We start from the raw sequence: 25,787 nt of genomic DNA, 5'->3' as shown, positions 1-25,787 counted from the left end.
ACAATGTCTACAATAGGACCACAATGAAACTGTTAGCAAAATGTAATTAACACGAATTGTACCTTATCATATTTAGCAAACAAGCATTGATTTCATACTTTTCAATATTATGAAATCATGAAATGACTCTGCAGTGGGAATGAAGATAATGTAGTACCCTGTTAAGAGAGCTGTGTGTTGTGTTTAGGTGTGTTGACTGTACACAAGTATGTAAGAGAGCATCTACCTCCCACCCTTTGATGTTGATGGATGTGATGGGGAGCCAGGGTTCCCCTGTGACAGCTGCATTCGTCTCTGTCCTCAGCATGTTACCGCCCCCTCCTGGTTAAATGATTACGTTGCATGGAGCTGTGAGCACGTTCACCTGTATAGACTTTAGTAGCCTAGAATAGGCCTTTGGAGCAGGTTGACGTTTATTGGGATGAGTCTTGTCCTGGAGGCAGAGTTGAGCGATTTCCGCTAGATGTGCCAGCAGCAAAGTCACAATGGTCTATATCGTACAAATTCATGAAAACAAAAATTTGCTTTTTGGTCTTAATTTAAGGTTAGGGTTAGGCATTAGGTTTAGCAGTATGGTTAAGGTAAGGTTTAGAATCAGATTTGATAAAAGGAGGTCCCTCTACGTTTGATTCTACTATCCATGTCTTTGCTTCACTCTTCTAAAATAACCAGATATCATGATTTTAGGATATTCTCTTGATATCGTCATCTTGTTTAGCTGTTCCAACGATTCACCCGACTTGATGATAGCCCTATGGCCACAGTGCAGGCTACGTTTCAATGTAAAATTCCCAACATTCCTAGAAACAGTTTATCCTAGAAACAGTTTATCTAATGTTATCACTTGGCATACTTAATGTTGCCTATAGTATAGAACAAGCTAAACGTGATTTCATATTAAAAATGCATTACTTGGGCAGTGAAATATAATACCAGTAGGCTAGTTGTTTTTTCAGACCAGAAAACACACACATTCATAGACAGTGGACCCACTCCTCGCAGAGGCGCTGCCTTGTCTTTAAAATAATCAAACCCACCAGCTGACTTCGGCGGACTGTACCCACATTCTCCCCTTTCCCGGTGGCGACACATAAAATTAACAGTTTTCACCCCCGCCCCTCTGGAAACCTCGTTCTCAAAGCTACGGATCCGGATCATGTTCTGCGAATGTGTAATTTTATGCACACACGTTTCTCGCTTTACTCACCTTCTTCTGAACCATGATGATGTAGCCTATGTCTCTGCCTCATATTTCTGAACAGCTGAAATAAAAAACTGCTTAGACAATGTTTGCAATGATGATTAAAACATAACATTAAATCGCTAATTAGACTGCGTGTCTGTGTCTTGCTTGTGTTTGATGTGCTGCTTGATGTAACTCCCCACTTCAGTTTAGCATTGGGGCAAAAAACTATCTGCAAGTTTGTACAAACATGTTGATCATGTCTTTTGTGCACAACATGTAAATAGCTGCATGTAGCCTAACTACATTCCTGAAAAAAAATAACATGAAATAGAGCTTATGCTTAATAGAGTACAACATTAAGTTTGTAGGCTACACCAGACAAAGGCGTTCATTGGGGGAAGCGGCAGTGGAGCATTGAGCAGCAGCAGCTACGTAAAAAAAATCCCGCACATGCGCAGAACTCTCCTTTTCTTCAGCCACCGCAAATCAGGTTTCCAGAAAATCCGAAACAGCAGCCACTCCGATAGTCAATAGCTGATCTTTCTTACTCTGACATGGCCTGGTATCCCTCGAGCCCCACGCTTTTCACTCCGATAGTCAATAGCTGATCTTTCTTACTCTGACATGGCCTGGTATCCCTCGAGCCCCACGCTTTTCGCACCACTGTAGCCAACCACAAAGGATGCACAAGGCGCATTACCTCATCCACGGCGATCTTGTCACTCTACCCTGCGGTTTAACTTTGGCGTGCGCGCTTGCACCAGAGGAGACCTCGTTTTGTCTGCGAGTAAAACCGAGAGGAGACATGGGCTATGGGAAATTATTCTAACGTCCTTGTAGCATAACTTGTAATTCATGGGGCCATGGGTGTTTTTGTTGGAATTCTCATCAATTAAAAATATCTCAGGATGTGTCGGTGTAATGCATCGCGTCCCTTTGTCGAGGCTTTTCTGCGGGTTTCGATCTGCTGAGGGAAGCCAGGGATCTGGATAGCACCGTGGTCGACCTGAGGTGGCAATGCTTCAATAACCACCATCGTAGTAGAGAGTGTCAGATTGCGTGAATTGACGAAGGAACACAAAAACCCAAATCAATGAAGATTCTGAGGCTTTTCCTGAAGAAAGGTGCGCATATGCTGCAGTGTCTCTGTGGAAAGCGATCGAAGCCGACTACAACCACGAGCGGTGAGACATATTGCATACTTCTTTCTTTCAGTGCGAGGGGGGTCTGTTCTCAGTAGTGGCGTGCTTTTACAAACAAAACAATTAGGCATTATTGTAGACATTAACTTTGAGACAAAATGCCTCCTTTATCAGTATTATTTATTCAGTCAGTGCAACCAGCTCGACATCTAAAAGTCCCTATATTCAAATCAGTGGAGTCGCTTAATTGGGCTACTGAGAGGCAGTAATGTCATACAGAGTGAGCATCTATCTACGTTAGCCATGACACTTATATGATAATATTTCATCATCTTCTATTAGATGTGTAAGTCGTGGTGATTTATCAGAAGACGTGTTTGTGCGTTGGAGTATGTCTGTGTGATGCAGTGTGTGGATACATTAATGCATGTATGTAGGCCAAGACTGTCAAGTGCAAAGTTTCACAAGTAGCAATACATGTCTTGTGTGTAGGATAGATTGCTTCAAACAGTGAAATAAATTAATTGCATTCAGGAATTGTATTCTGCGGCGCTGGTATTCCACCCAGGGAAAATGTCCAAACAATATTTAAACTGCTATGCGGGTGAGTTTTGCGCGCCAAGACTGATTCAGCACCTTGAACAGCGCAGAACCTTAACCACTGACTTTTATCCGCAAAACAACAGTAACATAAACGTCCATTACACTCGACAACAACACAGTAGGACCAGTGGTGGAAAAAGTACCCAATTGTCATACTTGAGTAAAAGTAAAATTTCCTTAATAGAAAATGACTCAAATAAAAGTGAAAGTCACCCAGTAAAATACTACTTGAGTAAACGTATTTGGTTTGAAATATACTTTAGTATCAAAAGTAAATGTAATTGCTAAAATATACTTATTTATTGAAAGTATAAATCTTAAATAATTACTTAAGATTCCTTATATAAAGCAAACTAGGCGGCACCATTTTCTTGTTTTTTAAATTTATGGATAGCCAGGGGCATGCTCCAACACTCAGACATCATTTACAAACGAAGCATGTGTTTAGTGAGTCCGCCAGATCAGAGGCAGTAGGGATGACCAGAGATGTTCTCGACAAGTGTGAATTAGCCAATTGTTCTGTCCTGCTAACCATTCAAAATGGTACTTTTGGGTGTCAGGGAAAATGTATGGAGTAAAAAGTACATCATTTTCTTTAGGAATTTAGTGAAGTAAAAGTAGTCAAAAATATAACTAGTAAAGTACAGATACCCCAAAAAACTACTAAAGTAGTACTTTCAAGTATTTTTACTTAAGTACTTTACACCACTGAGTAGGACTACTACTAATTATGCACATTATTTTTCTAAAATGAATGAGCTACTATCTACCAAATGTCTCCCTAAAACTGTGGTCACAGTGTGGTGGCTATGTGGCTTTGTGAAAGGGTTTGGCGCTTCCCTTGTATTTGTGGAGTTACGCTGTGCTTGCAGTTTCTGGGGCAGGACGCCATGCCTCTCAGGGATTACGTGGCCCTGGCCTTCACAATGCAGAGGACAGTAGCAGGGGCGCAGAGGCTTCAGCAGGGTGAAAAAAAAGAATAGCCATTTGACTAATAAAAGCAGGGCATTTTCCACACAGTGATCGACTGAGTTAGAGTGGTCTTTGTCCACAGAGCTAATGAGTCAAACTCAGTCCTGGGTTCGAATAGTATCATTGAGAGTTTGCTTGAGCCTGCCTGGATTGCCAGATGTGTGGGGTTTACACTTTGAGGACTATTCCATTGGTTCTATTGTGCCAGGCAAGCGCAGTCAAGCACAGCTAAAGGATTTGAGCGATATCAAATATTTTTAAACCCAGGTATGAGTCAAATACGGGTCAAGTGAGTTAAAGAGAATATTTAAGCCAAACAGTTAGCAAGGGTATATCATCATCATCATCATCATCATCATCATCATCATCTTTGAGTCAGACACTGAGGCCCTGTTTGAATACTTTAAGAATGCATCCTTTGTAATCTAAACTAATATGACTAGATAGGTGAAAGCTATGTGACCAAACCTTTACAGTGCACCTATCAGACTGTGTTCTATGAAAGATCAATGATTACTTCAAGGAAGACAGGAAGGAAGGATGCATTAAAAATATTCAAACATCGCCTGAGTCATGCAGCCAGTCCCAAAATGCCCTTGGCTCTAACCCTTCGATGTGTGCGTATCTGAAGGATCTGGATAAGATACTGTAGGTATAAGCAGTTTAGTTGTGGCGCTTCCACCATATTGCTTTCACCTTACATATCTGCAAACGTCGAAGGGTTAGGCCAAAAGGGTAGGGAGCTAAATGGCACCGGCTGATCTATTCAGCTTGAGTCAGAGACCGGACAGTGGAAAGGCCTTTAGAACATTCAGAGGGACCACGACCCGTATTCATAAAGAGTCTCGGATAAGGTGTGCTGATCTAGGATCAGTTTAACCTTTTAGGTCATAATAAATAACAAAACATGGACAAGGGGGACTTGATCCTAGATCAACATTCAGCACTCCTACTATGAGCTGCTTCATGAAAACGGGACCAGGAATCAGAGGCAGGATTGTCAGGGGTATTCACTGACCGAAACATGGAAGACCGTGTAACTACACACTGACACATTCTCTCCCATGTATATCGGTATGCATGTTTCAATCTCAGCAGTGCCTCTGGTCTGGATTTCAGTGTGAAGGGGAGTGACACAATCTCCCTTCTCCCACTCTGACGATCCCAGACTTTCCTAGTCTGGTCCCAAATCTGTATGTGCTATCATGTCAACTCTGTGTCACTCATTGCCATGCCAAACATGACAAGTATGACGTGATAGCACAAACAGACCTGGGACCAGGCTAACACTTTCCCTACCTTGCTCACAATGTCCTTTAAATGTGTTGTAGATATTCACAAACTTCAGTGTGACCTTCAACACAAAATATATGCAGGTACTGTACTGCTTCAACTCTCCCCTGAGTAGAAAAAGAGAACAAAAAAGAAACAACATACATGTATTTCCTCCCAGTGTTTTTCAAGTCAAGGATGGCAGGAATGAAAGTTGTTTCAAACGGATGAATAAGTCACCAAAGAGGTGCAGACTTGTATGCAGTAATGGATTGACAGACACAGGAGCTGGCTGTGCAGTATGCTACTGTACCTTTTGGCCTTGTGTCCCCACAGATCTACACAGAGGAAGATAAAGAGAGAGAATCTCTCTCAAAAAAGAGAACTTGAAAGTTCTAGCATTGAGTTATTATTATTATTATTATTATTATTATTATTATTATTATTATTATTATTATTATTATTATTATGTCCCCTCTGCTATACCTCAACCTCTATCTTATAGATCGGGGACAGAGATGCATGCGTGTGAGTGGCTGACATTCAAACAACAACAATGTCAAACCGTTTTTGCTACTTCTACTTCTTCAAATACTAAGACCTCAATAATATTTTCTTTGACATAGGGTATTTTGACAGGGAGGAAATCAGAGGTGAGACAGGCAAGTGGGAGAAAAAGATTGAGGGGTTGGAGTGGGAATTCAACCCCGGTCTCTGGTAAGGAGAGGAGTATACGCATGTCAAAGATGGGAGTGTTACCGCCAGACCTCAGGCTCTGCATTGAGACCTCCATTCTAACATCCACTTTGGCTACTAGAACAATATTACAATACATGCTGTTGTTGCACTGTTGCAACTGTACTGTAGTAATAGTCATTGCAGTACTTTTATGGTAGCAAAAGCAGTAGCCATAGTATGCCCGAGTGAGTAGATGGTTAGGCAATAGTGACCAAAACAACAAACAATTATTTTTAATCTATTGAATTTGCTTGCATTTGCAAAATGAGAGACATTTTACAGAGACATTGTTATAGACAGTACCAGTCAAAAGTTTGGACACACCTACTAGGGTTTTTCTTTATTTTTTAAAACTATTTTTTACATTGTAGAATAATAGTGAAGACATCAAAACGATGAAATAATACATATGGAATCATGTAGTAACCAAAAAAGTGTTAAACAAATCAAAATATATTTTATATTTAAGATTCTTCAAATAGCCACCCTTTGCATTGATGACAGCTTTGCACACTCTTGGCAATCTCTCAACCAGCTTCACCTAGAATGCTTTTCCAACAGTCTTGAAGGAGTTCCCACATATGCTGAGCACTTGTTGGCTGCTTTTCGTTCCGTCCGACTCATCCCAAACCATCTCAATTGGGTTGAGGTCGGGTGATTGTGGAGGCCAGGTCATCTGATGCAGCACTCCATCACTCTCCTTCTTGGTAAAATAGCCCTTACACAGCCTGGAGGTGTGTAAGGGCTATTTTTACTATTTTCTACAAGTTAGAAAAATGTAAAAATAAAGAGAACCCTTTGAATGAGTAGGTGTGTCCAAACTTTTGACTGGTACTGTATGTAAATGTAATATTTCCGGGTTTTATTTTTAATAAATTAGCAAACATTTATAAAAACCAGTTTTTGCTTTTTCATTATGGGGTGTTGTGTGTAGATTGATGAGGGGGAAAAACCCAATTTAATCCATTTTAGAATAAGGCTGTAATGTAATACACAGGACATAATTCAAGGGGCCTAAATCCTTTCCGAATGCATTCCAGACTGACATTTCTCATTCTGATATTTCTTAACTTTTTGGATTATGTTTTGTATTGATAGGTATTATTACTGCACGGTTGCAGCTAGAAACACAAGCATTTTGCTGCACCTGTGATAACATCTGCAAATCTGTGTACACGACCAATAAACTTTGATTTGATACAGCAGTAGCCTACACTTCACATTTGAACTTGCCTCTCTGCATTAAACATTTATACAACCCTTGGCCAAAAGTTGTCTGAACCGAATGATGAACTTACTTGCCCTTTTACATGGATTTATATGACTATATATTTGATTTATATTTAGATGATCCCGTTCCATCAAGTCCCTCTCACTCTGTTTAAAGTACACGGTGATGTCATCTGTTCAGTACATGGTGACATCATCTGAGCGCGATGTAGGTTGTTGAACGCTGAACGAGAGACCTCAGTTTATTGTTTTTGTAATGTTGTGATAGTGTTTCCTTGTAAAGTTTGATTTGATATACTTTTTGATTTTGGATCCCGCAGCTCAGTTGGGCTCAGTTGCTGTGAACGCTACTATCTGTCTCGGGATCCTGACAGATTCCATGTAAAGAGAGGGACACGGAAACCCAGCTAGCCTAGCTGGCTCGGTAGTCTCAAATGGAGGTTTCTATTGAACGTTTTCAACACTGCAGGAGCTGTGCTTACTTTTCTTTATTCTGGGACAATGTGGACCACCCAGACTTTCAATGTAGCGACTGTTTGTTTGCAGAGGACTACAGGGGCGAAGTGGCTACTCTTAGCAAGCAAGTAGCGAACCTGCACAAGCTACTGGGGAATCCCGCCTACTTTTTCATTTTCTTCTACCCCTTTTGCCCCGGACGCTGCTCTGGTCTAGTGGAAGTGTCTGGGGAATCCCGCCTACTTTTTATTTTTCTTCTACCCCTTTTGCCCCGGACGCTGCTCTGGTCTAGTGGAAGTGTCTGCGCCGTGTCAGCTCTCCACAGCCGACTGGCCGGTACACTGCAGGGATCCCTCCCCGAAGGGGTCTCCCCCCTCCCTGGAGAACGGAGCCAGTAGGATGCTCCTGGATGACTTGGGGGATGTTCCTGTTCTCGACCCAACCAACCAGCCATGGAGATTTGTCACTTGCCGTGAAAGTCGAAGAAAGCAAAGGGGGCCTCCTTGGAGATGTTATGCCCGGACCGGACACATACCAGAAACGGCTTTGCCTCCCTGGATCCAGAGGTTCCGGCACCTTCTTCTCTAGGGCCTTCCGATTCGAGATCGGATCCGGAGGTACCTGCGCCTTCGTTTTCTGTTCTGTCATCGGCAGCTCTATTGTAAGAAACATCTTGGTTCCCGGGGCAGAAAGCCTGTGCTATCCTGGAGCACAAGTACAGGACATTACAAGGCGGCTTCCGACAGATGCCGGGAGCTGACGCTGTCATAGTCCATGTGGGGTCAAACAACATTAGGAGGGCTAGCTCGGAACATCTGAAAATTGATTTTAAAGAACTGATTCTAGCACTGAAAGATTACAAAAAGCGAGTGTGAAAGATTCAGCCGGCTACTGGCATTACACACCTGGCTAAAATATTACTGTAGCTCTGTTGGAATCACTTTTATAGATAACTTCAACACCTTCTGGAAACAGAAGATACTCTACAGGAATGACGGAGTCCATCCAAATCATCTTGGCTCCTGGACTCTGTCCACTCATTTCAAGGCTGCATTGAATCAATGACTTATCAATGACCCAAGACCAGCTCAGGTAATCCCTACCATTGTGATGCTGAGTTGTCATAATGCTGGCTTTCATCACGCTGCCCACTCAAGAAAAAGCTTCAAACTGTAACCAGTGCCTGCAACCTGGTTCAGGTTATCAGTCAACCTACCAGGGTAGTTACAAACAGCACAGGAATGAAATCATCAACATGTATTGATCACATCTTTACTAATGCTGCAGAAATGTGCTTTAAAGCAGTTTCCAAATCCATAGGATGTAGTGATCACAATATATTAGCCATATCTAGGAAAACCAAAGTTCCAAAGTCAGTGCCTAAAATAGTGTACAAAAGGTAATACAAGAAGATTTGTAGTGATTCTTATGTTGATGATGTAAATAATATTTGCTGTTCTGTGGTGTGTAATGAGGAGCAACCAGACGCTGCACTTGACACATTTATGAAACTGCTTATACCTGTTACTAATAAGCATGCACCCATTAAGAAAATGACTGTAGAAACTGTTAAATTCCCTTGGATTGATGAGAAATTGAAAAATTGTATGGTTGAGAGGGATGAGGCAAAAGGTATGGCAAATAAGTCTGGCAGCAAAAATATCTTATTTACATAAGTATTCAGACCCTTTGCTATGAGACTCGAAATTGAGCTCAGGTGCATCGTGTTTCCATTGATCATCCTTGAGATGTTTCCTACAACTTGGAGTCCACCTGTGGTAAATTCAATATATTGGACATGTTTTGGAAAGGCACACACCTGCCTATATAAGGTCCCACAGTTGACAGTGCATGTCAAAGAAAAAACCAAGCCATCAAAGGAATTGTCTGTAGAGCGCAGAGACAGGATTGTTTCGAGGCACAGATCTGGGGAAGGGTACCAAAATATTTCTGCAGCATTGAAGATCCCCAAGAACACAGTGGCCTCAATCATTCTTAAATGGAAGAAGTTTGGAAGCACCAAGACTCTTCCTAGAGCTGGCCTTCTGGTCAAACTGAGCAATCGGGGGAGAAGGACCTTGGTCAGGGAGGTGACCAAGAACCTGATGGTCACTCTGTTAGAGCTCCAGAGTTTCAGTGTGGAGATGGGAGAACCTCCCAGAAGGAAAACCATCTCTGCAGCAGTACACCAATCAGGCCTTTATGGTAGAGTGGCCAGACGGAAGCCACTCCTCAGTTAAAGGCACATGACTGCCCGCTTGGAGTTTGCCAAAAGGCACCTAAAGACTCTCAGACCATGAGAAACAAGATTCTCTGGTCTGATGAAACCAATATTGAACTCTTTGGCCTGAATGCCAAGCATCACGTCTGGAGGAAATCTGGCACTATCCCTACTCTTAAGCATGGTGGTGGCAGCATCATGCTGTGGGGATGTTTTTCTGCGGCAGGGACTGGGAAACAAGTCAGGATACAGGGAAAGATGAACGGCGCAAAGTACAGCGAGATCCTGGATGAAAACCTGCTCCAGAGTGCTCAGGACCTCTGACTGGGGCGAAGGTTCACCTTCCAACAGGACAATGACCCTAAGCACACAGCCAAGATAATGCAGTAGTGGCTTCGGGACAAGTCTCTGAATGTCCTTGAGTTGCCCAGCCAGAGCCCAGACTTAAACCCGATCGAACATCTCTGGAGAGACCTGACAATAGCTCCCCAAATACAGGTGTGCTAAGCTTGTAGCTTCATACCCAAGAAGACTCAAGGCTATAATCACTGCCAAAGGTGCTTCAACAAAGTACTGAGGAAAGGGTCTGAATACTTATGTAAATGTCATATTTCATTATTTATTTATTTGTAACAATTTGCAATAATATATAAAAACCTGTTTTTGCTTCGTCATTATTGTGTGTGTGTGTGTGGATTGATATGGGAAAAAAACAATTTAATACATTTAAGAATAAGGCTGTAGCGTAACAAAATGTGGAAAATGTCAAAGGGACTGAATACATTCCGAATGCACTGTACTTATATATTTTGAATCAATACTGTAATATGAGATCTGTATGTAAAACATTTACATTGGGCATTTAAGTCATTTAGCAGATGCTCTTATCCAGAGCGACTTACAGTTAGTGCAGTCATCTTAAGATAGCTAGGTGAGACAACCACATATCACACATATCACGTCCAGTTCAGACCTGGGTTCAAATAGTATTAGAAATCTTTTTCACTGCGCTTGATGAAGCTTACCTGTCGCAACAGAACTATAATCTTAAGGCTGTCTGCATCTCTTATGTCTCGTCACCATCACACTGAGAGAGCGACACAGAGAGAGAGAGGGAGATACCCAGTTATCTGTTACTATGGCAACTGTCTGTCACAGCAGCCCCTGACAGAGCAATCTGTCCGTCATCATCAGGAACATGACACCTGGCCGACGGAGTGGCTGACTGCCTCACTCCTTCACTGCCTTTATGCTCCATTATGTAGTCAATGCAGTAGTCTGCAGTCTCACTGAAATGTTTTTACTGCAGCTGGGGTTTTGATGTTTTCGAACATTGACTTGGTAGACCAATTTATAAGTCATTCAAGCCGCGTCTTATTTTGGTTTCTCATAACTGTTTAGAGGAGGGCAAAATAGAGGAGGTGTGGGAGGAGGAGAGAAAACAGGAGTAGGGGAATAGAGAGAGACAGATAGACAAGAGACATGCTTTTCTAATGTTCACTGATGTGCTGGCCCGCAGAAATAATTCATACATCTGTACGCTGAGTGTATATTTTTAGTATCTTGACCTTGATTTGAGAAACACTCGTTTGTTGAGGAAGTGGAATTTTTTATCAATGCAACAGTGAATTCTGTTAAAAGGTTCTGCTACTCTTGCTGCTCTTGAGTAAGAAAAACACTGTCCATTTCTATGTGGGCTCGAGCTGCTGTTCTTAATATTCTAAAGAGCAAGAATGAAAGAATGTTTACCACCCTGTGACATTGTTGCAAGGGAGAGATAGCGAGAGGAGGGGGTTGTGAGTATACTGTAAGCTATGAAATTAAACACTGCAAGGACTATAGAGGGGTACACATTTGTATTTGTAATTATTATGGATCCCCATTAGCTGCTACCAAGGCAGCTGCTACTCTTCCTGGGGTCCAGCAAAATTTAAGGCAGTTATACAATTTAAAAAAAAAACAATACATTCACAGTAATAATAAGCCATTTAGCAGACGCTTTTATCCAAAGCGACTTAGTCACGTGTGCATATATTTTTACGTATGGGTGATCCCGGGGATCGAACCCACTACCCTGGCGTTACAAGCGCCATGCTCTACCAATTGAGCTACAGAGGACCACAGTAGATTTCACAACACATTAAGTGTGTGCCCTCAGGCCCCTACTCTACTACCACATATCTACAACACAAAATCCATGTGTACATGTGTGTATAGTGGGTATGTTATTGTGTGTTTGTATGCATGTGTCTGTGCCTGCGTTTGTGTCCCCGCTGTTCCATAAGGTGTATTTTTATCTGTTTTTTAAAATCAAATTTTACTGCTTGCAAGACTTACTTGATGTGGATTAGAGTTCCATGTAGTCATGACTCTATGTAGTACTGTGCGCCTCCCATAGTCTGTTCTGGACTTGGGGACTGTGTGCCAGTAGTTCAAACAGACAGCTTGGTGTAGTGATGAAGTCAATCTCTCCTCCACTTTGAGCCAGGAGAGATGAACATGTATATTATTAATGTTAGCTCTCTATGTGCATCTAAGGGCCAGCCGTGCTGCCCTGTTGTGAGCCAATTGTAATTTCCTAAATCCCTCTTTGTGGCACCTGACCACACGACTGAACAGTAGTCCAGGTGCGACAAAACTATGGCCTGTAGGACCTGCCTTGTTGATAGTGTTGTTAAGAATGCATAGCAGCGCTTTATTATGGACAGACTTCTCCCCATCTTAGCTACTGTTGTATCAATATGTTTTGACCATATCAGTTTTAGTCACCTCAACATGCTCAATTTTCACATGATTCATTACAAGATTTAGTTGAGGTTTAGGGTTTAGTGAATGATTTGTTCCAAATACAATGCTTTTAGTTTTTGAAATATTTAGGACTAACTTATTCCTTGCCACCCATTCTGAAACTAACTGCAGCTCTTTGTTAAGTGTTGTGTCATTTCAGTCTCTGTGGTAGCTGACGTGTATAGTGTTGAGTCATCCACATACATAGACACACTGGCTTTACTCAAAGCCAGTGGCATGTCGTTAGTAAAGATTGAAAAAAAGTAAGGGGCCTAGACAGCTGCGCTGGAGAATTCCTGATTGTGTTGGATAGGCTTCCATTAAAGAACACCCTCTGTGTTCTGTTAGACAGGTACAGTGGGGAAAAAAAGTATTTAGTCAGCCACCAATTGTGCAAGTTCTCCCACTTAAAAAGATGAGAGAGGCCTGTCATTTTCATCATAGGTACACGTCAACTATGACAGACAAAATGAGAAAAAAAAATCCAGAAAATCACATTGTAGGATTTTTAATGAATTATTTGCAAATTATGGTGGAAAATAAGTATTTGGTCAATATCAAAAGTTTGTCAATACTTTGTTATATACCCTTTGTTGGCAATGACACAGGTCAAACGTTTTCTGTAAGTCTTCACAAGGTTTTCACACACTGTTGCTGGTATTTTGGCCCATTCCTCCATGCAGATTTCCTCTAGAGCAGTGATGTTTTGGGGCTGTCGCTGGGCAACACGGACTTTTAACTCCCTCCAAAGATTTTCTATGGGGTTGAGATCTGGAGACTCCAGGACCTTGAAATGCTTCTTACGAAGCCACTCCTTCGTTGCGCGGGCGGTGTGTTTGGGATCATTGTCATGCTGAAAGACCCAGCCACGTTTCATCTTCAATGCCCTTGCTGATGGAAGGAGGTTTTCACTCAAAATCTCACGATACATGGCCCCATTCATTTTTCCTTTACACGGATCAGTCGTCCTGGTCCCTTTGCAGAAAAACAGCCCCAAAGTATGATGTTTTCACTCCCATGCTTCACAGTAGGTATGGTGTTCTTTGGATGCAACTCAGCATTCTTTGTCCTCCAAACACGACAAGTTGAGTTTTTACCAAAAAGTTCTATTTTGGTTTCATCTGACCATATGACTTTCTCCCAATCCTCTTCTGGATGCACTCTAGCAAACTTCAGACGGGCCTGGACATGTACTGGCTTAAGCAGGGGAACACGTCTAGCACTGCAGGATTTGAGTCCCTGGCGGCGTAGTGTGTTACTGATGGTAGGCTTTGTTACTTTGGTCCCAGCTCTCTGCAGGTCATTCACTAGGTCCCCCCGTGTGGTTCTGGGATTTTTGCTCACCGTTCTTGTGATCATTTTGCCCCCACGGGGTGAGATCTTGCGTGGAGCCCCAGATCGAGGGAGATTATCAGTGGTCTTGTATGTCTTCCATTTCCTAATAATTGCTCCCACAGTTGATTTCTTCAAACCAAGCTGCTTACCTATTGCAGATTCAGTCTTCCCAGCCTGGTGCAGGTCTACAATTTTGTTTCTGGTGTCCTTTGACAGCTCTTTGGTCTTGGCCATAGTGGAGTTTGGAGTGTGACTGTTTGAGGTTGTGGACAGGTGTCTTTTATACTGATAACAAGTTCAAACAGGTGCCATTAATACAGGTAACGAATGGCGGACAGAGGAGCCTCTTAAAGAAGAAGTTACTGGTCTGTGAGAGCCAGAAATCTTGCTTGTTTGTAGGTGACCAAATACTTATTTTCCACCATAATTTGCAAATAAATTCATTAAAAATCCTACAATGTGATTTTCTGGATTTTCTTTTCTCAATTTGTCTGTCATAGTTGACGTGTACCTATGATGAAAATTACAGGCCTCTCTCATCTTTTTAAGTGGGAGAACTTGCACAATTGGTGGCTGACTAAATACTTTTTTTCCCCACTGTATCTCTTTATCCACAATATAGCAGGGGGTGTAAAGCCATAACACATACGTTTTGCCAGCAGCAGACTATGATCAATAATGTCAAAAGCTACACTGAAGTCTAACAAAACAGCCCCCACAATCTTTTTATCATCAATTTCTCTCAGCCAATCATCAGTCATTTCTGTAAGTGCTGTGCTTGTTGAATGTCCTTCCCTATAAGCATGCTAAAAGTCTGTTGTCAATTTGTTTACTGTAAAATAGCATTGTATCTGGTCAAACACAATTTTTTCCAAAAGTTTACTAAGGGTTGGTAACAGGCTGATTGGTCGGCTATTTGTGCTAGTAAAGGGTGCTTTACTATTCTTAGGTAGGGGAATTACTTTTGCTTCCCTACAGGCCTGAGGGCACACACTTTCTAGTAGGCTTAAATTGAAGATATGGCAAATAGGAGTGGCAATATCGTCTGCTATTATCCTCAGTAATATTCCATCCAAGTTGTCAGACCCCGGTGGCTTGTCATTGTTGATAGGCAACAATAATTTTTTTACTTCTTCCACACTCACTTTACGGAATTCAAAATGACAACGCTTGTCTTTCGTAAATTGTCAGATATACTTGGATGTGTAGTGTCAGCGTTTGTTGCTGGCATGTCATGCCTAAGTTTACTAATCGTGCCAATGAAAAAATCATTAAATTAGGATACCTAGTCAGTTGTACAACAATGCATTCAACTGAAAAGTGTCGTCCGCATTTAACCCAACCCCTCTGAATCAGAGAGGTGCGGGGGACTGCCTTAATCAACATCCACGTCATCGGTGCCCAGGGAACAGTGGGTTAACTGCCTCGCTCAGAATGACAGATTTTTACCTTGTCAGCTCGGGGATTCGATCCAGCAACCTTTCGGTTACTGGCCCAACACTCCTACCCCCCAGGCTACCTGCCACCCCAGTAGTTGGCAATATCAGTGGGTTTTGTGATGAATGAGCCATCTGATTCAATGAATGATGAAGCGGAGTTCGGCTTTTTGCCCAAAATTTAATTTAAGGAGCTCCAAAGCTTTTTACTATCATTCTTTGTAATTTATCTGTGTTTCATAGTATACTTTCTTCTTCTTTTCATTCAGTTTAGTCACATGATTTCTCAATTTGCAGTACGTTTGAGAATCGGTTTTGCAGCCAGACTTACTTGCCATTTATTTTTCCTCATCCCTTTCAAATATACAATTTTTCAATTCCTCATCAATGCACAGGGATTTAACGATTTTTACAGTCATTTTCTTAATGGGGTGCATGTTTATTAGTAACTGGGATAAGCAATTTCATAAATGTGTCAATTGCAGTGTCTGGTTGCTTCTCATTACACATCACGGACCAACAAATATTATTTACATCAACAACATAGGAATCCCTACTAAACGTATTGTATGACCTCTTATACACTATATTAGACCCAGATTTTGGAACTTTAGTTTTCCTAGATATGGCTAATATATTGTGATCACTACATCCGATGGATTTGAATACTGCTTTCAAGCAAGTTTTTTCAGAATTAGTAAAGATGTGATTAATACATGTTGATGATTTATTCCTGTGCTGTTTGTAACTACCCTGGTAGGTTGACTGATAACCTGAACCAGGTTGCAGGCACTAGTTAGTTTGAAGCTTTCTCTTGATTTGGCAGCCTGATGAAAGCCAGTCAATATTTAAATCACCCAGAAAAAATACCTCTGTTGATATCACATACATTTCACACATGTTATCCAGATACTGACTGTTGGCACTTGGTGGTCTATAGCAGCTTCCCACAAGAATGGGCTTTAGGTGAGGCAGGTGAACCTGTAGCCATATTACTTCAACAGTATTTAACATGAGATCCTGGTGTGAGGAATGTGGTTCTGAATATAAAACGGCCACACCACCTTTGGCATGTCTGTATTTTCTGTAGATCTTATAACCATGTATTGCTACCACTGTATCATCAAATGTATTATGTAAGTGAGTTTCAGAGATAGTCAGAATAGGAATGTCATCTGTTACTAGCAAATTATTGATTTCATGAACCTTGTTTCTTAAGGTACATATGTTAACATGGGCTATTTTTAGATATTTTTTATTGCTTTACTGGGAAGCTAAGCAGAGGTAGACCTGCTTAGGTTATTTATGTTAGTGAAGGGTGTGCTGCACACAGTGGACTTCCTGCTAGGGCACACTGCTTCAGTGCTAACACTATAACTCTGGTTCATAGGCACATTATTACTGCATACAATAGCTGTAGGATCAGCAGAGGCATTCAAGGCAGTAAGAGGGACATAAATTAGGTTACAGTGCCTTGAAAAAGTATTCATCCCCCTTGTTTCCAAAATTCTAAAAAATAAATAATGGAAAAGTGGTGCGTGCATATGTATTCACCCCCTTTGCTATGAAGCCCCTAAATAAGATCTGGTGCAACTAACTACCTTCAGAAGTCATATAATTAATTAAATAAAGTCCACCTGTGTGCAATCTAAGTGTCACATGATCTCAGTATATATACACACACCTGTTCTGAAAGGCCCCAGAGTCTGCAACACCACTAAGCAAGGGGCACCACCAAGCAAGAGGCACCATGAAGACCAAGGAGCTCTCCAAACAGGTCAGGGACAAAGTTGTGGAGAAGTACAGATCAGGGTTGGGTTCTAAAAAAATATCAGAAACTTTGAACATCCCACGGAGCACCGTTAAATCCATTATACATTTTTTTAAAGAATATTGCACCACAACAAACCTGCCAAGAGAGGGCCGCACACCAAAACTCACGGACCAGGCAAGGAGGGCATTAATCAGAGAGGCAACAAAGAGACCAAAGATAACCCTGAAGGAGCTGCAAAGTCCACAACGGAGACCATAGGACCACTTTAAGCCGTACACTCCACAGAGCTGGGCTTTACGGAAGAGTGGCCAGAAAAAAGCCATTGCTTAAAGAAAACAATAAGCAAACATGTTTGGTGTTCGCCAAAATGCATGTGGGAGACTCCCCAAACATATGGAAGAAGGTACTCCGGTCAGATGAGACTAAAATTGAGCTTTCTGGCCATCAAGGAAAACACTATGTCTGGCGCAAACTCAACACCTCTCATCACCCCGAGAACACCATCCCCACACTGAAGCATGGTGGTGGCAGCATCATGCTGTTGTGATGTTTTTCATCTGCAGGGACTGGGAAACTGGTCAAAATTGAAGGAATGATGGATGGCACTAAATACAGGGAAGTTCTTGAGGGAAACCTGTTTCATTCTTCCAGAGATTTGAGACTGGGACGGAGGTTCACCTTCCAGCAGAACAATGACCCTAAGCATACTGCTGGTTTAAGGGGAAACATTTAAATGTCTTGGAATGGCCTAGTCAAAGCCCAGACCTCAATCCAACTGAGAATCTGTGGTATGACTTAAAGATTGCTGTACACCAGCGGAACCCATCCAACTTGAAGGAGCTGGAGCAGTTTAGCCTTGAAGAATGGGCAAAAATCCCAGTGGCTAGATGTGCCAAGCTTATAGAGACATACCGCAATAGACTTGCAGCTGTAATTGCTGCAAAAATTGGCTCTACAAAGTATTGACTTTGGGGGGGTGAAATAGTTATGCACGCTCAAGTGTTCTGTTTTTTTGTCTTATTTTGCATCTTGAAAGTGGTAGGCATGTTGTGTAAATCAAATGATACAACCCCCCCCAAAAAAATATATATATTTTAATTCCAGGTTGTAAGGCAATAAAATAGGAACAATGCCAAGGGGGGTGAATACTTTCTTAAGCCACTGTATATTTACAATGTGTACCAGTTCACTATATACATTTCCTGATATACATACATACTGAGTGTACAAAACATTAGGAACACCTTTCTAATATTCAGTTGCACCCCCTTTTGCCCTCAATAGGCTCAATTCATCGGGGCATGGACTCCACAGGAATGCTGGCCGATGTTGACTCCAATGCTTCCCATAGTTGTGTCAAGTTGGCTGGATGTCTTTTGGGTGGTTGTACACACAGGAAACTGTTGAGCGTAAAAACCCAGCAGCATTGCTGCTCTTAACACACTCAAACTGGTGCACCTGGCACCTACTACCATACTCCGTTCAAAGGCAGTTCAATCTTTTGTCTTGCCCATTCACCCTCTGAATGGCACACATTCTCAATTGTCTCAAGGCTTAAAAATCCTTCTTTAACCGGTCTCCTCCCCTTCATCTGCACTGATTGAAGTGGATTTAACAAGTGACATCAATAAGGTATCATAACTTTCACCTAGATTCACCTGGTCAGTCTATGTCATGGAAAGAGTAGAGGTTCCTAATGTTAGGTCCTCCGGAAGTTTAGTTTTCCTCAATTTTCGCCCAGCTGCCTGCAGCCCTGTTCTGTAAGTTTGCAATGAGTCACTCAGCCACGGAGCAGGAGGGGAGGGCCAAGCCTGCCAGGAGGAAAGGGGACAGTGTGAGTCATACGATGCGGAAAGGGAGGAGAGTAGGGTTGAAGAGGCAGAATCAGGAAACAGAAGGGAGAAGGATTTAGCAGAAGGGAGAAATTATAGGATAGAAGAGTAGAGAGTAGTGGGAGAGGGAGAGCGAAGATTGCGACGCCGCATGACCATCTGGGTAGGGGCTTAGTGGTTAGGGTACCGTACACACGTACGTACATACATACATACAGTGGGGAAAAAAAGTATTTAGTCAGCCACCAATTGTGCAAGTTCTCCCACTTAAAAAGATGAGAGAGGCCTGTAATTTTCATCATAGGTACACGTCAACTATGACAGACAAATTGAGAGAGAAAAAATCCAGAAAATCACATTGTAGGATTTTTTAATGAATTTATTTGCAAATTATGGTGGAAAATAAGTATTTGGTCACCTACAAACAAGCAAGATTTCTGGCTCTGACAGACCTGTAACTTCTTCTTTAAGAGGCTCCTCTGTCCTCCACTCGTTACCTGTATTAATGGCACCTGTTTGAACTTGTTATCAGTATAAAAGACACCTGTCCACAACCTCAAACAGTCACACTCCAAACTCCACTATGGCCAAGACCAAAGAGCTGTCAAAGGTCACCAGAAACAAAATTGTAGACCTGCACCAGGCTGGGAAGACTGAATCTGCAATAGGGAACAGCTTGGTTTGAAGAAATCAACTGTGGGAGCAATTATTAGGAAATGGAAGACATACAAGACCACTGATAATCTCCCTCGATCTGGGGCTCCACGCAAGATCTCACCCCGTGGGGTCAAAATGATCACAAGAACGGTGAGCAAAAATCCCAGAACCACACGGGGGGATCTAGTGAATGACCTGCAGAGAGCTGGGACCAAAGTAACAAAGCCTACCATCAGTAACACACTACGCCGCCAGGGACTCAAATCCTGCAGTGCCAGACGTGTCCCCCTGCTTAAGCCAGTACATGTCCAGGCCCGTCTGAAGTTTGCTAGAGTGCATTTGGATGATCCAGAAGAGGATTGGGAGAATGTCATATGGTCAGATGAAACCAAAATAGAACTTTTTTGGTAAAAACTCAACTCGTCGTGTTTGGAGGACAAAGAATGCTGAGTTGCATCCAAAGAACACCATACCTACTGTGAAGCATGGGGGTGGAAACATCATGCTTTGGGGCTGTTTTTCTGCAAAGGGACCAGGACGACTGATCCGTGTAAAGGAAAGAATGAATGGGGCCATGTATCGTGAGATTTTGAGTGAAAACCTCCTTCCATCAGCAAGGGCATTGAAGATGAAACGTGGCTGGGTCTTTCAGCATGACAATGATCCCAAACACACCGCCCGGGCAACAAAGGAGTGGCTTCGTAAGAAGCCAGTCTCCAGATCTCAACCCCATAGAAAATCTTTGGAGGGAGTTGAAAGTCCGTGTTGCCCAGCGACAGCCCCAAAACATCACTGCTCTAGAGGAGATCTACATGGAGGAATGGGCCAAAATACCAGCAACAGTGTGTGAAAACCTTGTGAAGACTTACAGAAAACGTTTGACCTGTGTCATTGCCAACAAAGGGTATATAACAAAGTATTGAGAAACTTTTGTTATTGACCAAATACTTATTTTCCACCATAATTTGCAAATAAATTCATAAAAAATCCTACAATGTGATTTTCTGGATTTTTTTTCTTCTCATTTTGTCTGTCATAGTTGACGTGTACCTATGATGAAAATTACAGGCCTCTCTCATCTGTTTAAGTGGGAGAACTTGCACAATTGGTGGCTGACTAAATACTTTCCCCCCCCCACTGTACATACAGTGAGGGAAAAAAGTATTTGATCCCCTGCTGATTTTGTACGTTTGCCCACTGACAAAGAAATGATCTGTCTATAATTTTAATTGTAGGTTTATTTGAACAGTGAGAGACAGAATAACAACAACAAAAATCCAGAAAAACGCATGTAAAAAATGTTATAAATTGATTTGCATTTTAATAAGGAAAATAAGTATTTGACCCCCTCTCAATCAGAAAGATTTCTGGCTCCCAGGTGTCTTTTATACAGGTAACGAGCTGAGATTAGGAGCACACTCTTAAAGGGAGTGCTCCTAATCTCAGTTTGTTACCTGTATAAAAAGACAAATGTCCACAGAAGCAATCAATCAATCACATCCCAAACTCTCCACCATGGCCAAGACCAAAGAGATCTCCAAGGATGTCAGGGACAAGATTGTAGACCTACACAAGGCTGGAATGGGCTACCAGACCATCGCCAAGCAGCTTGATGAGAAGGTGACAACAGTTGGTGCGATTATTCGCAAATGGAAGAAACACAAAAGACCTGTCAATCTCCCTCGGCCTGGGATTCCATGCAAGATCTCACCTCGTGGAGTTGCAATGATCATGAGAACGGTAAGGAATCAGCCCAGAACTTCACGGGAGGATCTTGTCAATGATCTCAAGGCAGCTGGGACCATAGTCACCAAGAAAATAATTGGTAACACACTACGCCGTGAAGGACTGAAATCCTGCAGCGCCCGCAAGGTCCCCCTGCTCAAGAAAGCACACATACAGGGCCGTCTGAAGTTTGCCAATGCACATCTGAATGATTCAGAGGAGAACTGGGTGAAAGTGTTGTGGTCAGATGAGACCAAAATGGAGCTCTTTGGCATCAACTCAACTCGCCGTGTTTGGAGGGGGAGGAATGCTGCCTATGACCCCAAGAACACCATCCCCACCGTCAAACATGGAGGTGGAAACATTATGCTTTGGGGGTGTTTTTCTGGACAGGACAACTTCACCGCAACAAAGGGACGATGGACGGGGCCATGTACCGTCAAATCTTGGGTGAGAACCTCCTTCCCTCAGTCAGGGCATTGAAAATTGGTCGTGGATCTGTGTTCCAGCATTACAATGACCCAAAACACACTGCCAATGCAACAAAGGAGTGGCTCAAGAAGAAGCACATTAAGGTCCTGGAGTGGCCTAGCCAGTCTCCAGACCTTAATCCCATAGGAAATCTGTGGAGGGAGCTGAAGGTTCGAGTTGCCAAACGTCAGCCTCGAAACCTTAATGACTTGGAGAAGATCTGCAAAGAGGAGTGGGACAAAATCCCTCCTGAGATGTGTGCAAACCTGGTGGCCAACTAAAAGAAACGTCTGACCTCTGTGATTGCCAACAAGGGTTTTGCCACCAAGTACTAAATCTAATTTCTTTGTCAGTGGGCAAACGTACAAAATCAGCAGGGGATCAAATACTTTTTTTAGTATTTGATCGCATGCTGATTTTGTACGTTTGCCCACTGACAAAGAAATTATCAGTCTATAATTTTAATGGTAGGTTTATTTGAACAGTGAGAGACAGAATAACTACAAAGAAATCCAGAAAAACGCATGTCAAAAATGTTATAAATTGATTTGCATTTTAATGAGGGAAATGAGTATTTGACCCCTCTGCAAAACATGATTTAGTACTTGGTGGCAAAACCCTTGTTGGCAATCACAGAGGTCAGATATCTCAGGAGGGATTTTGTCCCACTCCTCTTTGCAGATCTTCTCCAAGTCATTAAGGTTTCGAGGCTGACGTTTGGCATCTCGAACCTTCAGCTCCCTCCACAGATTTTCTATGGGATTAAGGTCTGGAGACTGGCTAGGCCACTGCAGGACTTAATGTACTTGGGCCCGTCCTTCGTCCCTTTGATGCGGTGATGTTAACCTGTCCCCTTAGCAGAAAAACACCACCAAAGCATAATGTTTCCACCTCCATGTTTGACAGTGGGGATGGTGTTCTTGTGGTCATAGGCAGCATTCCTCCTCATCCAAACATGGCGAGTTGAGTTGATGCCAAAGAGCTCCATTTTGGTCTCATCTGATCACAACACTTTCATCCAGTTCTCCTCTGAATCATTCAGATGTTCATTGGCAAACTTCAGACGGGCATGTATATGTGCTTTCTTGAGCAGGGGGACCTTGCGGGCGCTGCAGGATTTCAGTCCTTCACGGCGTAGTGTGTTACCAATTGTTTTCTTGGTGACTATGGTCCCAGCTGCCTTGAGATCATTGACAAGATCCTCCCGTGTAGTTCTGGGCTGATTCCTCACCGTTCTCATGATCATTGCAACTCCACAAGGTGAGATCTTGCATGGAGCCCCAGGCCGAGGGAGATTGACAGTTATTTTGTGTTTCTTCCATTTGCGAATAATCGTACCAACTGTTGTCACCTTCTCATCAAGCTGCTTGGCGATGGTCTGGTAGCCCATTCCAGCCTTGTGTAGGTCTACAATCTTGTCCCTGACATCCTTGGAGATCTCTTTGGTCTTGGCCATGGTGGAGAGTTTGGAATGTGATTGATTGATTGCTTCTGCGGACATTTGTCTTTTTATACAGGTAACAAACTGAGATTAGGAGCACTCCCTTTAAGAGTGTGCTCCTAATCTCAGCTCGTTACCTGTATAAAAGACACCTGGGTGCCAGAAATCTTTCTGATTTGAGAGGGGGTCAAATACTTATTTCCCTCATTAAAATGCAAATCAATTTATAACAATATTTGACATGCGTTTTTCTGGATTTTTTTGTCTTTCACTGTTCAAATAAATCTACCATTAAAATTATAGACTGATCATTTCTTTGTCAGTGGGCAAACGTACAAAATCAGCAGGGGATTAAATACTTTTTTCCCTCACTGTATATATATACAGCTCTGGAAAAAAGTTTATCTGGTTTTACTATTTATAGGTATGTGTTTGGGTGAAATTAAAATTTTTGTTTTATTCTATAAACTACTGACCACATTTCTCCCAAATTCCAAATAAAAATATTGTCATTTAGAGCATTTATTTGCAGAAAATGACAACTGGTCAAAATAACAAAAAAGATGCAGTGTTGTCAGACCTCGAATAATGCAAAGAAAATAAGTTCATGTTCATTTTTAAACAACACTATACTAATGTTTTAACTTAGGAAGAGTTCAGAGATCAATATTTGGTGGAATAACCCAGATTTTCAATCACAGCTTTTATACGTCTTGGCATGCTCTCCACCAGTCTTTCACATTGATGTTGGGTGACTTTATGCCACTCCTGGTGCAAAGATTCAAGCAGCTCGGCTTTGTTTGATGGCTTGTGACCTGGCTGTGTGGCATGGCGCATTGTTCTGCTGGAAAAAACAATCCTCAGAGTTGGGGAACAATGTCAGAGCAAAAGGAAGCAAGTTTTCTTCCAGGACAAACTTGTACGTGGCTTAATTAATGCGTCCGTCACAAAGACAAATCTGCTCAATTCCAGCCTTGCTGAAGCACCCCCAGATCATCACCGATCCTCCACCAAATTTCACAGTGGGTGCGAGACACTGTGGCTTGTAGGCCTCTCCAGGTCTCCGTCTAACCATTAGACGACCAGGTGTTGGGCAAAACTGAAAATTGGACTCATCAGAGAAGATGACCTTACTCCAGTCCTCTATTGTCCAATCCTTATGGTCTTTTGCAAACCTCAGCCTGGCTCTTCTTTGCTTCTCATTGATGAAAGGCTTTTTTCTAGCTTTGCACAACTTCAGCCCTGCCCCTAGGAGCCTGTTTTGAACCATCCTCGCCGTGCATTTCACCCCAGCTGCCGTTTGCCATTCTTTTTGTAGGTCACTTGATGTCATCCTACGGTTGTTGAGTGACATTCTAATGAGTTGGCGGTCATCCCGGTCAGTAGAGAGTCGTTTTCGCCCTCTGCCGGTCTGTAGCTTTGTTGTCCCCAATGTCTACTGCTTGACCTTGTTCTTATGAACCACCATCTTTGAAATTTTAAGGATTGAAGCAACCTGACGCTCACTGTATCCCTCTGCCAGTAAAGCCAGAATTGAACCCTTCTTTTCCTCACTCAAAACTTTCCTTTTCAACTCTTTTGGCATGGTCCATGGTTATTTTTTGATTGATATTACTTTTGAGGTACTATTAGCACTGTTTTTGCCATTCAGCTGGTCCTATTGCAAGAGGATAGTGATGACCACAGCAGTGGTTTTTATACTTTTCCTCGTTAAATAAGTTTTGGTTCAGGTGATCACCTAATCAGTACCTAATTCCTTCTAAATCCTTCTTAAACCTGTCTTCTCCCCTTCATCTACACTGATTGAAGTGGATTTAACAAGTGACATCAATAAGGGATCATAGCTTTCACCTAGATTCACCTGGTCAGTCTATGTCATTGAAAGAGCAGGGGTTCCTAATGTTTTGTACACACACACATGTGTACATATACATATACACATATACATATACACATATATATATATATATATATATATATATATATATATATATATATATATATATATATATATATATATATATTTAGGAACCTCTACTCTTTCCATGACATAGACTGACCAGGTGAATCTAGGTGAAAGTTATGATACCTTATTGATGTCACTTGTTAAATCCACTTCAATCAGTGCAGATGAAGGGGAGGAGACCGGTTAAAGAAGGATTTTTAAGCCTTGAGACAATTGAGAATGTGTGCCATTCAGAGGGTGAATGGGCAAGACAAAAGATTGAACTGCCTTTGAACGGAGTATGGTAGTAGGTGCCAGGTGCACCAGTTTGAGTGTGTTAAGAGCAGCAATGCTGCTGGGTTTTCACGCTCAACAGTTTCCTGTGTACCACCACCCAAAGGACATCCAGCCAACTTGACACAACTATGGGAAGCATTGGAGTCAACATGGGCCAGCATTCCTTTCACTCCCTCCTCTCTACCTTCTCTTCCTCTGTATCTGCTGCTAAAGTCACTTTTTACCACTCTAAATTTCAAGCTTCTGCCTCTAACCCTAGGAAACTCT

General features: G+C 42.2%; 1 protein-coding gene across 4 annotated transcripts in view; it reads left to right on the top strand.

Moving 5' to 3' along the window:
* The window catches only part of LOC121567277 (fibroblast growth factor 12), a 180,492-nt gene that overhangs the window by 64,549 nt on the left and 90,156 nt on the right, over positions 1-25,787 (top strand). Inside the window, exon 1 of one of the 4 annotated variants that reach the window (XM_041877175.1) lies at positions 1,669-2,370. The exons of the other annotated variants lie outside the window; for them this stretch is intronic. Coding sequence (XP_041733109.1) covers positions 2,280-2,370 — 91 coding nt within the window. The 5' untranslated portion in view covers positions 1,669-2,279. Of the gene's footprint in view, positions 1-1,668; positions 2,371-25,787 lie in introns of those variants that run through there. 4 annotated transcript variants of the gene reach the window in all.

This window comes from Coregonus clupeaformis, chromosome 6 (assembly GCF_020615455.1).
Source record: "Coregonus clupeaformis isolate EN_2021a chromosome 6, ASM2061545v1, whole genome shotgun sequence".
In the NCBI taxonomy this organism is placed as follows: domain Eukaryota; kingdom Metazoa; phylum Chordata; class Actinopteri; order Salmoniformes; family Salmonidae; genus Coregonus; species Coregonus clupeaformis.
This window is presented reverse-complemented; position numbering and strand designations above follow the sequence as displayed.